Consider the following 14,645-nt stretch of genomic DNA (forward strand, 5'->3'; position numbering starts at 1 on the left):
TACATTGAAATTCATACTTTAACTATTAGTCACAAATCAGAGCCTTTTTTCCTAAGAGAAAAGTAGACCAGTTATTAAAAATTTACACTTCATCACAGGACATAAATCCACTTAACAGAGATGAAAACTCATCCCAGAATTCAACAAAATAAAATCTAATCTCCATCCTTTTCCTACTAAAATATGTATACAAAATGATCAATACGTTCAATGTCAGTCATCTTACAACATAGTTTAAGCCTTTTCAATTTTATCCCAATAGATCACCAATCATCTAATATAATTAATCTCAGCCTTTTCATCTAGATACTATTCACAGAAATTCCCTATATCTACAGTAATTTTGACATTATTTTCACTAATTACCACTGATGTAATTCTTTTAAGTTTAATTTTGAATTTGGGTATAATAATACTTAAATTCTTAATCTTCTCAATTTGAAACCATCTTCTTTTAAAAATAAACTTTCTTAACATATGAAAAAATTAATTTTATTCTACTTCAGTCATTCTGGTTCAGCACAGAAAATAATAGTCTCCCACATGTTATGATTTCTTAAATGAAATTAGATGGGTCTCATTGGTTTGTTAATCGTGATTGTTTACTAAGAATCACTGTGGTCCTTCTCACTCAAAGCAGACCTTAGCACTGTGAGTCATCCAGTACACTTTGTAATGTCTCACCACCTGTGAATGTCTTTAAAGATATCTTTATATCTTAAGCATCTAGTACAGAAGAGGTTCAATTATGGTTGATGGAAAGATCACTCCAAAAGTGTCATCAAATTTACTTCCCTTGACTTCAGAAAGTTTTTCTAAATAAAACATTATTCAGGACGTGCCATATTCTGTTGCCATAACTGGAAATTCACTGCAGAACTTTTTGACCTAAAGGTCATTCCATATTTGGGAGTCTGGGGAAGGAGACCCAGAGTTCCTATAGAGTGTCACAAAGATAGTCCCTGGAAAGCTCCACACCTCATATGAATGGAGCATTCTCCAGGGACAAGTCTATCATTCCCACCTTCTCACCATTCCCCCTCTACTATTTCACCTTATCATCCCACTGTTTTATGTTTCCTTTGAATAGCCCCATTATATTTACCTGACCATGGTAAATTTAAACAGTTTCTCTGTTAAGAAACATTAATATTCTTCAAGAAGAGAACTTATAGGTTTTCATATGGAAAAGGTGAAGAAGAGTTTGAAAGAGAATAAAAGGAAAGGAAAGAAGGAAGAAAGGAAAGAGAACAACTTAAACAGTGTAAGGATTCTGTCTTCCTGTGCTCAGCCTACACCCCAGAGAGAAAAGAGCAAGGGTCAGACGGTGAGCCTATACAGCTGGTTTAAGGTAACATATGCCTGTCACAATAAGCATTTCATAGCCCTGACTCTAAATTTAGTCTTCAAAGAAAACTACAAATGTTTCCTAAATGTGAGTCTACTACAGGAACTTCATCACTAAAGAATCAGTGCTCTGCTTTTATTGCTGGGAAAACTACCCATGGGGTTAAACTCAGTAAGAAACAGTATGCCCACTTCAAGCCCGACACATAAATTTTGGTCAATGCATCTTTGTAACTTTACAGGTGACTTCAATGTTTTCAGAGGTAATATGGCTATTCTTGGTTTTCACCTCCTACCTAATTTCAGATCATACCCCTACTTAAAATATGACATGACAAATAGCTCTTCACCCAAGTATTATAGTGCTGATAAGCTTTTTTTCACATCCATTCTGACTTCTGTTCCAAGCATATGACCTCAATTCACCCTCAACTCAAGCTCAAGGGGAACATACATAGCAATTTGAAGGATGTAAGCCGTCTCTTCCTGCCCAGTGGTGAAATCCTACTCCATTATCAAATCAGACCCAGTATATTAGACTTCTGTAGAGAAGTAGGACTGATAATCTTGAAGAGGGAGCTATTCTTCAAATAAGAGGGATAATATACTTGAGTCAGTATCAGAAGTTATTAAGCAGTTAAAGATCAGTCTAACTTAGGGACACACAGTGAATTTACAAAAGAGGCCAGACTAGAGGAGGTGGGGGTAAGTTTTACATTTTAAAAATTATTGGTGAGACTCCCCTTAGTTAATAATTGCTGGGAGCTTGGAGATCTCACAGGACGTTAAATGTTCTTTCTGTAATAGTAACATGCACCCTTATGTTCTCATTATATTGTACATGTGAGGTTTCTTGCATTGCCTAATTATACAAGGTTCTATCCTATCCAATGGAGATTGCGAGTTTGCCTTCTCAATTAACTCATGGATATTAGATCAGAGACTTGTGTTCTTTCTGTTGGGCAGCAAAATTTGCTCTTTAAAATGTAGGTCGTGTGTGATATCAAGAAAAGGGTAAGCTTAAACATCCCCCAATGCACTCTAGTCATTTATTTCTATGTTAATATCACTCACCATTATGCATATCTACAACTTTTAGAGATCTTTAAAACAATATATTTTATTTTACTATGGTATTTCCTGATGACAAAAACATTTGAAATTTATGAAATTAATACAAATAATTTTAATAATAACAACAAAGTATGCCTCTTCACTGAGTTCCACATTTTAGTTCAGGGTACAAATACATCATTGAAGCATGTGTGTCTATCTTTTTTTTAAAAGATTTTTATCAGTTGCTCCACAAAAAGAAGAAATATCTGTGTGCATAGAGTCCAATAGAAAGATTCTACTATCATAAATTCTTGCTAGAATTCTCTTTCCTTTCCCCTCTTCATATCCCTGCCACCATCACCAACATTGAAGCAGATGGCTCCTCCCAAATTGCCGAGGCTGTGATGCAGATCATTCCTGAGCTGGCACAAAGCAAGTGTTCTGTAGTGTGGTGCCACATCAAGTGTGGGGATCAGACTCTAATGGAAATAGTCAAAAATACCTTTTAAATCATCACCTAGCAATAGCTCTATTCAAACAGAAGCTCTTCAAGGCAGGTGCTCTTGCATTCTCTCTTTTACAATTGAAGGCAGAGAGAAGTTTCAGTTATTGTAACTTGTTCAAGGTCATAAGTCATAGGTGATAGAATCATGGGAATTTGCCATGATAGTGTCATTTCTCCATGATCCCAATACAGCCTGTTCTCTCCAGCACTGGCACAGATGGCTGCTTCATTAGTTAGTACCAAATGATATAGCTATCTCACATTTATGGCCCTGATGTATACTAAATTCATATCTTTAAAACCTACAACCAAATGTCTTGCAAGATGTTTGCACTGCAAAAGGCATGCAAAAACTGAGACTAAGTGTGAAGGTAGCAGGGCAGCTCTCTCGTCTACAGGCATTTTCTCTTTGAGTGAAAAGGCAGGCAGAAATGTGAAACTGTCTTAAAAATGTTTTTAAATGACTAGTAGGCATAGCAAAGCTAATATGAGTTAAATACCTATGATATGTGATTATAATTTCAGAGCACATCCACATCTATTCTATTAAGCTTAGTGTAGTCAAAGACCACCCTGCACTACCGGGACCAAGCGCAGTGGTATTATCTAGACTGCATAATTCACATTTGAGGAAGTTGCTTCTGGGAACTATTGTACCCTTAAATAGCTTATGTGTGCCATACTTAAAAATGGAACATCATTTTCTGAGTATGTGCATATTTGTTTAAGGAACAATTTGGTAAATGAAAGGCTTTCATTGTGAAGATATAAGCACCTCAGATATTTCAGAGTGAATTCATTGCAATTAGCATGGCTTGTCCATTCCCTCAATAATGTATTTTACAGTAAGACCATTTCCATTGTGGGGGCTAGCAACAGGGGGAAGACTTCAAGAGCAAGTATAACATAAACAGGACTTAAATCAGTGGGGAAAGGGGAAAACACAGCCTTCAATGGAGCATCTTGTGAATGTCAATGTGGACACCTAAGAGGATTGGGGGCCACAGCAACCCACTGCTCACTCTGCTACATGGCAGCAGTCAGTGTCAAACTGCTGAGCCAACAAGTCGTCACCATTTTCAAATGGATCATCCTGCTGGCCCTGTGATGGCACTGAAGTTCTGTGGCCACCTTCCCACTCTCCACAACAATTTGTACTTTTCAAGATGAACATCAGATCCCTCACAAACAATTCTCTAAAGAGATGAACGTACCTCCTACTTTATTGAGAAAATAAAACCATCAGAACCAATCCTGCTCTTCTACCCAATGTAAAATCACAGATTTACATTTGTACCCAAACTTCTGGCTTTCTCTTATAAAACCAGATTTTTTTCTTTCTTTCTAAAGCCAAGAGATGCTGTGGAGCCACTTTCCTCCCTGCTTTGGGTGAACATTGTACTATCAATAATTCATTTCTTTCCTTCCATATTATCTTTTCCCTTTGTAATAATCTTTTAAGATAAACTTATCTCCTCAAAGTTTAAATAATTTTGTCTCCAAACCCCCAAGCTTCATACTGTTCTGCTCAACTTCACAAACTTCCTGAACACCTTGTTCATAAACTTGACCTCCATTTCCTCACCTCCCATCCAAACCAGAGCTACTTCAATCTGGATTTATTCTTCATAAATTGTTAAGATCTGCAATGACCTCCTTAGTGCTAAATCCAGCAATACTCCTTCCTCATTTCACCTGACTTATCCGCAGGTTCTAACAGTGTTGACTCCTTCCTCAGAATCTCTCTTCACTTGCTCTCTGCAGTGCTTCCTCACCTGCTAGATTTTCTCATCTTTTCAAATCCAATTCAAGATGATTTTCTTTTCTCACGCTGTGAAACGTTTGATCCCCTAGGACCCCCCGAGCCCTCATCTCTTATCACTTTATGGTTTCTGGAAACTAGTATCATCTATAAACAAGGCTTCTCTTCATGTCCATATCCAGATAACTCCTAAAACTTTTATCTTCTGAGATCATTATAGATTCACATGTAGTTGTAAGAAACAATACATACAGAACCATATACCCCTGATCATTTTCCCCCAGTGATACCATCTCATAACAGTTACCACAACCAGGCTACTGGTGCTATTTTAGTCAAGTTACAGAGCAGTTTTGTCCCCACCAGGATCCCACATGTCACCCTCATGTACCCTCACCTAGCTTGTTCACACTCTCTGCCCCTCTACCCTCATCCCCTGGCAACCACCAATCTACTTTCCATTTCTAAATAATTTTGTCATTTCAAGAATGTTGCATAGGGCTAGGGTTATAGTTTAGCGGTAGAGTGCTTGCCTGGCATGTGGAGGCACCGGGTTTGAATCTCAGCACCGCATATCAATGAATGAATGAATTAATAGGTCCATTGACAACTAAAAGAAATAGTTAAAAAATGTTGCATAAATGGAACCATATAGAAATATAACGTTTGGAGATTGGCTTTTCATGCAGCATAGTTTGTAGATTAATTCAAGCTGTTATATTTTTAAAGCTATGTCCCTATTCTGACAAATAATATTCTATTATATGGGTATTCCATGGTCTGTTTAGACATTCATCTGCTGAAAGACATCTGAGGTACTCTAGGTTTCTGGTTATTATGAATAAAACTGCTATGAGCAATTCATGTATGGATTTCATTAACAAATATTTTCATTTCTCTAAGATAAATGCTCAAAAGTATAATTGTTGGTAGTTACATATTGCTTTGGATTTTAAGAAACTGCCAAGTGGTTTTCCAGAATGGCTGTACAAATCTCAAATTTTCACCTGCAAAGTACAAGTGACAGATTCTCCACATCCTTACAAGCATTTGATATTGTCCTTTTTTTTTTTAATTTAGCCCTTCTGATGGTATGTGGTGATATCTCATTGTAGGTTAATCTGCGTTTCCCTGTGACTAAAGATATTGAACATCTTTTCATTGTAAATATTTCCCACCTACACATCCTCTCTCATGAAATATCCCTCAGGTCTTTTGCCAGTTTCTACTTGTATTGTTTGATTTTTTTTTACCATTAAATTTTGAGAGTTTTAAAAATATATTCCAAATACTAGTACTTTGCTGCCCAGTTTTTAAACATCATCTTCCAGTCACTTAACGTTGTTTTTCACAGAACAAAAGTTTTTAATTAAATTATTTGCCTAGTCTTAGATCCCAAAGGATTTCCCCTGTGTTTTTTCATAAAAGTTTTATAGTATTGTGTTTTATATTTACCTGTGAACTATTTTTAGCTAGTTGTTGTTTTAGGTTTGAGGTTTAGATCAAGGTTTATATTTTTACCTGTGGGTACCCAAATGTTTCAGTATAAATCTGTTCAAAGGAGTATTCTTTCTCCATCAAACTGCTTTTCAAAACGTTGTTAAAAATCAGTTTGGCAGGTTGGCTGTTGGACACTTCTGTAATCCCAGCTGCTTGGTGGCTGAGGCAGAAAGATCATGAGTTCAAAGCCAGCCTCAGCAACTGCGAGGCACTAAGCAACTCAATGAGACCTCGTCTCTAATACAAAAATATAAAATAGGGCTGGGGATGTAGTATAGTGGTTGAGTGCAATTCCCAGTACCAAAAAAAAAAAAAATCAGTTTGCCATATTTGTGCAGGTCTATTTCTATGTTATTCATTCTGTTCCACTGACCTGTGTGTCTCTACCTGCAGTCCCTTAGTTAGATGACTTAGACAACAACCTGGCAAGAAATTGAGGTACCTCTTTATAGCCTAATAAAAGCAGAAGTCTAGGCTCCCCACCTTGCCCTTTGCAAGGTGAGGGGAGCTTTGGTCACACTCTTCAGCAGTGTTTGGCTGGAGTAAAGTGATTTTCATCCAACCATTTTCTGTTTTGTTAAGCTTCCTTTTTTTGGTACTTTGGCTAGAGAGAACAGGCTTCCCTTGAACCATTTTTTGTCTGCACCCATTGGTATTTCTGCACATACTAGATTGTAGGCTTCTTCAGCCACTTGCCTGAAATATTAAAGGCAAAGGAAAACTCAGAGAACACACCACCGTGCTCGTTTCTTGAGTACTGATGTCTCCAGTAGTGTGTCTTATTTTCTATGCCTTTAGGAGTCATTTTATGCTTGTTTAAATATAAATTACAGGGATTTTTAGTGTAGTCAGTGGGAGGAACAAGGAGAAATATGCCTACTTCATCTTTTCAGAAACAGAAGATTGACTCACAAAATTTTACCTCCAGCCTACATCTTTTCTCTAAGGTCCTAGACAAATATCTTCCTTGTCATCCACTTTTGAAAGTCTCCAAGGTCCCTCTAATGTAGCTCACAGCTGAGCCACTCTGAAAGGTTCGATACAGTCTCTCTGCTACACAAGGAAAGAAAATTTAAAGTTATTCTTGGCACCTCTTATTTCTCACATTCCAAACCATAATGAAGTCTTTCCCATTTATTTCTTTTGGAGTTTTTTTGTTTGTTTGTTTGTTTGTTTGTTTTGTTTTGTTTTGTTTTTGTCTTCCCACTTCCCTGTATCTGTATGCAACCATCCTCTAAGCTATTATCAGATCAGATCAAACTTTCTGCAGAACTCTCCTCTGATCTACCCACATAACCCTCCAAATGTTTCTCCATGGTACTTCTAGAGCAATTTTTTCAAAACACTATTGTTATTATTCAATACATTTATGTTGCTTTTAGAACAATGGGGTTTAAAGCTCTTTAACCTCACCTTTAACTTGCACATATCCACTGTAGATGCTTAATAAGTACCTTTTGACAAATGACTATAGTGCTCTAAAATTGTAAGTGTATACCTCTCTAACTACGTTCAAGTCATCTAAAAGGCAGAGATAGAGCCTAAAACTCTGTGTATCCTCAGTGTAGCAGCAATCTGAAAATTCTTATGACAATGATCTTGGTATTCTAATGACTTTATAAAAGATTATATCTATTGTGTCAGAAAAGCTGACACAAAAGTAACACAGACCAAGTTATTAACTATCCTGTATTTCGCATACCAAGAGAACTCATTTACCCTTAGTTATTACCATCTGCTTTTCATATAAATATTCTAAAATGTCTAAATATATATACTTTTTAAACCACCAACTTACTTCTCATTTTTTATGGAAATCTATAAAATACTCTTAGCATTTTTGCAGATTAATCATCTCTGGAAAAAATTGTCATAAATTTATAAAGAATTGAATTTTGACAACAAAATGATAGAATCATAATAAGTTTGTTCACATGGTCTTCCCACATAAGTGTTTAATTATCACAAGCCCCTCCCTGTAGAATGATGTTAATGTATTATTACATTCATTATATATAAGAGAATATCATCAAAATAGTGTATCAGATACTAAGACTATATAAAAGGAAGGAGGAATACTTCCTCTTCTCTTGAAAATCACACATATCCCTTGGGTTGAAAAAAATCCTAAGACTTCTATCAAGGGATAAGTTAATTAGAGAAGATGTCTTTCTTCTAGTAAAAAAAGATATTTTGATCCTGATCTCTAAATCAGCATTAGAGCATCAGGGGAGAAAAAGAAAATAAGACTGAGTGGGAAAAAATACAGGTAAAAGACACAAAAGTGAGAATGGGTAGATCTTAAACAATGGTAAAATTACTAATCTAGAAATTAATGTAGGATAGTCACAATAAAAAAGTTCTGTAGTGTATTTATATACCTATAAATGAGATATTTTCAACATATTATTTGTAATGTAATAACTCTGATAGATCAATCTCCAACCTTCCTTTTTGCCCCAACCAATTTATACATCAAATTGGCATGTAATTCTGAACTTCAGAGATACACTCTAAAACCTTAATTCTACAACCTAGGATTAGGTGTGCATTTGAGTCAACTGATAAACTAAATCACAATTAAAACTCCTACAGCTTATAGGAGTGGAATCAGATTCTATTTCATTTGTGAGGCTTCTTTTCATTTATAGAAAAGTTTTAGTATAATTCTAAATTTTTAAAATAAAATTTCTTAGAAGTATGCCTTAAAAATTACACAGAAAAGATACAGTATTTAATTTTGTTGGACTTACTGAACATTTAGACTATGATAATGTTTATACATACAATTTGTTTCTCCAATTTTATAATTAGTTTATAGTTTTCTCTAAGTTTGATATGCTTCTTTATATACTTGCTTTCTGCATGTTTTTTCTGTGTCTGATTTATAATGGTGGCTCCATAGAAGAAGGATGTGTTATCTCATGAAATTGAGCATAATTTCAAAAACTTTCCAAGAGAGAAATCAGTTTGGTCCATTATATTTTTTCCTATTGAAAAGAAAAAAAGGTAAATATAGCATATCAGAAGGAAAATTTTTATGAATCTGTAAAATGTAAAATTATTTCCAAAGTTCCATTCAAGGTAGTAAACATAGTATAGAGAGTAGGAAAAAAAATTGGAAAACTGTTGCATATAAAATTAAGATCTTTTTTCTGATTATGGAAGTCACTAGAACTCTACTACATGTCAGCAGTAGTGATGACTACAAGGTTAGTGATATATAAAAATATTTCCAAATTCAAAGGTCCATTCATGCAGCACAGAGTTTCCATAGACACACTGGGAATAAATTAAACTTTAAAGTAAAGATGGGATTTTTTGGATGGCATTTTTGAATCAGAAGACAGAGATGTATCTATGATAAGGTTCAGCTATGAGAATCATATTGGTCATTTATAAACCAACAACAATAACTAAAATTTGTTGAATGCCTCCTGTATGTCAGGCTTGTGTTCTAAGCACTTGTACATGCTTTAAGTCATTTAAGTCATCCAATCCAGGAGTCAAGTGCTTTCTTCCTGATATTACAAAGGAGGAGATGAAGGTCTGCATAAGATAACCTTCCTGCGGTCCCAAACTCATCAGTGGCAGGAACCTGATTTGAAGCCTGGCCCATAGGGCCTATAGTCCCTGCTTTCTACCTACAGTGTCCCTACTCATTGCCCTTCTCAGTGCACAGCTCTCTCCATGTGTGAGGCATTGACCTACATCTTCCCAGGTAGTGCTCACAGCCATTCTAAGAGCTGGATATTATGGACCCATTTTAAAGAGGAAGAAATTGAGATATACCAAGCCCAAGGTCAGAACACATGCTTTATCTCATGTTTTCAACATATCTCCTCCCAGCTTAGCCAAAGAAAAAGGACTTATAAAGTTAATTCATAGAAAATAGGTTAGAAAGTGAGTAAAGGCCCAGTAAAAATAATTTTGACCAAATATTAAAAATTTTGACTTGGGAGTTGAGACACATTCCTCAGTGTATGCTCAAAAAAAAAAAAATACTAAGTGGATAAATATAAAGTGGAGTGAAGGTCCTGGTATTCCAGCCTCTCTTCTGGATGGTCAGTGGTAACATGAATCACAAAATATAATTTTAAAATAAAATGAAATGACTACAGCCAAGCAAAGCTAGTTTATTTTTATTTTTTTAAATGCTCTGCCTGCAGTTGGAGTCCATGTCCTCAGGTCCGCCACAAAATGCCTGTTGTAGCTTTCTGATCTAAATATCCACACTTCTAAAAGGCCAGATTCATGAGATTCTCCACTCTCTTATATCTTTACTAAAATAGCTAAGCAACAACAATAAAAAATACTCTTCTTTATTTTAAAAAATAAAAGGCCTACCTCAAAATCTGCAACTTTTCTATTATGACTTGGTCTAACCTTATTTGTATCTAAGCTGCTACACTCAAATTTAAAAAACACTTTATTCCAATCCATTTTTTAAAAGACCTTCATTTTTTAAATAATTTTTACCCAAAACTATATTCCCACCATAAATGTTTCTAGAACTCAGGACAAACTGGTATCAAAACTGTTTTACCATTTCACTATCCAATGAGTGAGTTTCATCCAAGAGAGGTGTCTTCAATCTTCTCTCTACTGTTTCTGTTAGAAGTGTTAACACTTCATCTTGGGCCTCTCCAGTTCTCAAATAACATAATAAAAAATGGAAAGTTACGGAAACAGGACCACCATCTCTCTGGTTTTTCCATCCTTGAGACTACAGGGGGCAGTATTACTTATATAACAACATGGCCTGTTCCTGTTCTTCCTATCTGATCAGCATTTTTATTGGGTCTAGTGTGAAATGAAATATAGCTACCTTTTTCCCTACTAAGGATATGACAGTAAATTGGTAACATTTATTTTTTTTCATAATTTGCTTTCTAAAAGAACTTTTATTACAATATCTTAGCTTTTACTGAAAACATTTTTTCTCCAAAAGGTCAAGCTATCTTCTAAGAAGGAAGAATCTTTTTTTTTTAAATATGGGAAGGTCAAAATCATGATCTGTTTTATCATTTTAAAATTTAACAGTAAATATACTTTCTTTAAAGACTTTGCATAGATATTATCTTATTATTAATTTGATCTTATATTTTAATAGATGATATTCCCATTCAAATATAATTGTGAATTAAACACTTGAGATAATATAGATCAACATAGTAACATAATATCCTTTCCTCTGTTGCAGCCCTCAGTTAGTAAATTTCTCCAGCTATCAACCAATGAAGGAGGTTCATCCATTAGAGCAAAGAGAAAAATCACAACAAAATTCAAGCGGAAATAAGTTACAACTGCATAATTTAACCTACAAACCATTTCTCCTTTCTCTTACAATTGCTATTGTTTTTGGTTCATAGGGACCGAGCGCCTTTTATTTTTACATCAGAGATGGAGTACTTTATTACAGAGGGTGGAAAAAACCCACAACATTTCCAAGATTTTGTGGAGCTTTGCTGTAGAGCATATAATATTGTCAGAAAACACAGCCAACTGCTCTTGAACCTGCTAGAAATGGTAAGTCCTTTGGGGAAATAACAAAAATAATAAGCTTCATTCAGGTCTCTCTCTCAGTAGTCTATTTTTGCTAATGGCTTGGTGTTCCCCAAAGAGCTTTTCAGAACAGAAAGAAATGAACAAACTGAGAGGACCATGGAACAGCTTCTAAACACACTTTTGATAATTCAGTATGTTGAACTATTAATAATAATAGTTATTGTCTCAAATTTTCCTATTCCCAACAATATTGATGCATTCAGAGGTTATCCCAGTATATTTTTACCCAGGTTCAAGGACACTAATGTTTTTAAGCACCTGAGATTTTATTGTGCAGTAGTATTTTTCAAAAATGCTTAAAAATTCTCTCCTTTACATATCCATGGCAACCTAATGATGCAGACCAAGCAATAATTTTTCCTGGTTTCCTCCAATCTGTGCCCATTTGCCTATTTTTTAGATTAAGAAACTAAGAGTCAAAATGTAAAGTGACTTGCTAGCAATTCAGAGAAGAGTACATTTAGTGGTATATATTGGGTCTATTGAGACATGATCCTATATGCTCTGTTGACTAATAGGGGAAATTTAATATTTCTTTCCTCTGTTCAATCCAAAGAGATGAAGAAGAGTTACATGGGAGGGGGTAGCCTGAAAGAAAGATATTCTGGGAGAAGGATGTGATTCCCTTGGTTACAACATACACACCAGTAATTGCATCAATTTGTCGGAGAGAAGCATGCCACGGTCCATCAGTGTGGGGCATAGAGTCAATTCAAAGTGGTTAAAAGCTTTCAGAGGACAATAAATCTGCTAGATGTTATTAAAGGCATAGAGTTAGAGGTTGGGCCTCCCTGAGTTTGAATCTAGCTTGACATTTTACAGATTCCATTCCTCAGAGTATGTTACCTAATCCTAAAAATACTACTAAATGAAGATAATAGCATCTACCTTGTAGAGTTGATGAATAAATGATCTAATAATGAATACTTTGCCCAGACCGGGCACTGTTGTAAATGCTTTATGGATATTAATTGATTAAATTCATAATAATCCTAATTGATAACTAATATAAAGCATTTAGAATAGTACCTGTCACATAGTAATGTTCAATTGGATAATATTATTATGCTAAATTCTTGTTACTTTACAAGAACACTGTTCAGTACAGTATCCTCTGGTCAAATTAAACCTAATCTCATTTAAATTTAAATTATTATTATGTAAATTAAAAATTCAGTTCCTCAATCTCACTAGCAACTTTTTTTTTTCTTCTTGGTACTGGGAATTGAATCCAGGAAGACTCTACCACTGAGCTACATACACAGTTCTCTTTTATTTTTTATGATGAGACAGGGTCTCATTAAATTGCTGAGGATCCCTTGAACTTGTGATCCTCATGCCTTAGTCTTCCGGGTCACTAGGATTACAGATAGGCACCAGCATGCCCAGTTTCATGAGTTACTTTTAAAATGCTCAATAAGCCTTGTGGCAAGTGGCACCATATGGGACAACACCGATATAAAAACATCCTCCATCATCACAGAAAAATTCTAGCTAGTCCTACTGAATAAATGTTGACTTTGTTGCAACAATTTGGAGTCTGGTTTTAACTTTCAAACAACATAGCCACTGTACTTCTTTCTACCTTGAAAAATAAAGATTTCTAAAAATACTAGAAACATGTCCTTCATGTAAAAAGACACTTTGGTTTCTTCTTATGTAAACTGAATACAGAAGGTTCTGACCATCTCCAGAGTCTTCCAATTGAATTTCCAAAAACAGCCAATGATTCATACCGATAGTCTGTATTCTCTCTCCCAGTTCTATCAGACCATGGTGCTGCATGGGATGGCTTACAGATTATAATAAGCTGAGTTCATACCACAAAGCAAACTCAACAAGGACTAAGTCCGTGAACTTGACTCCAACATAGAGGCAGTATCAACTCTAATATCCCTTTAGACTTTAGCAAGATCAATTCATGAATCCATGAGCTCCTGTATGCTTACTGTATGACAGACACTGTAAATGATATGTCAATTTTTATGACCTAGTCAGAGTTTAAAGTTTTTTGAATTTAGTAAGGGAGCTAAAATTGTGTATACAAGAAAATGAGGTGTCCAGCATTTCAAAATGTCTATAATGCTATAAACAACTGCATAAAAGGAGTAATTCCAAATTTTACCAACTGCCTTACCAGAGACATTTCAAAAATATACCTAAAGCAGAAAAACACAAATATAGCTTCTCAGGTGACACTAAAATTATGCTGGATGACAATTTAGCAAGTTAAATAATATGAAAGGACAACCTCTCAAAATATAGATTCAGAAAGCTACTGGTAGGTTTTTTCTCTTATTTAATAAATTTTTCTACATACCTTAAAAAAGATTCAAAATGTGTTATAATTTATTAAATAATCATTAATGTCATTCCATATGTAAAGCTATTTCATATAAAAGAAATAGATACATGGTATTTATTCAAAATAATTCCTCATAAATACTTTAGTTTTTGCAAGTTTCTGGTATATAATATATTTAAAAAATTGTTCTATGTTCTAATTTAATCAAGGCTTGACTTTTAGGCTAAGGAAAAAGTGTTGACAATGGAAGGTATTAATTCAGATTAAGCATATGATCTTTGATTTAGACTATTAAACTGAAACAGAAGAGAAGCAATCTGGACCAGTTAAACCCATAAACAAATATAAAACATCAGTGTGCTGTTTCCTCAGTTTTTGATCATTTACTTTTAAATTCCTTTCTTTTTTTCTCAAGGGTATATCTTATGGGACTCCATAGATAAAGCATTTAGTGAAGGTTTCAGGACCACAGGTTCTCTGGTAAACCTTCTTATAAAATAAAAAACAAGTTTAAATTTGTGAAAGATTATTTTTCACTTATGCATGTATCTACCTTCCCCTCAATTCTGTCTCAAGCTGATTCTTGTGGTGTTAAATTCCTT

The 14,645-nt window shown here is 34.8% G+C and overlaps 1 protein-coding gene across 3 annotated transcripts in view; it reads left to right on the plus strand.

The window, feature by feature from the left end:
* Positions 1-14,645, plus strand: part of Pik3c2g (phosphatidylinositol-4-phosphate 3-kinase catalytic subunit type 2 gamma) — a 340,206-nt gene that overhangs the window by 237,555 nt on the left and 88,006 nt on the right. For all 3 annotated transcript variants that reach the window (XM_048787228.1, XM_015498207.2, XM_048787229.1), the window contains one exon: positions 11,543-11,699. In XM_048787228.1, the coding sequence (XP_048643185.1) occupies positions 11,543-11,699 (157 nt within the window). The remainder of the gene's footprint in view (positions 1-11,542; positions 11,700-14,645) is intronic.

The sequence above is a fragment of the Marmota marmota genome, unplaced genomic scaffold (genome assembly GCF_001458135.2).
Source record: "Marmota marmota marmota unplaced genomic scaffold, marMar, whole genome shotgun sequence".
Taxonomy (NCBI): Eukaryota; Metazoa; Chordata; class Mammalia; order Rodentia; family Sciuridae; genus Marmota; species Marmota marmota.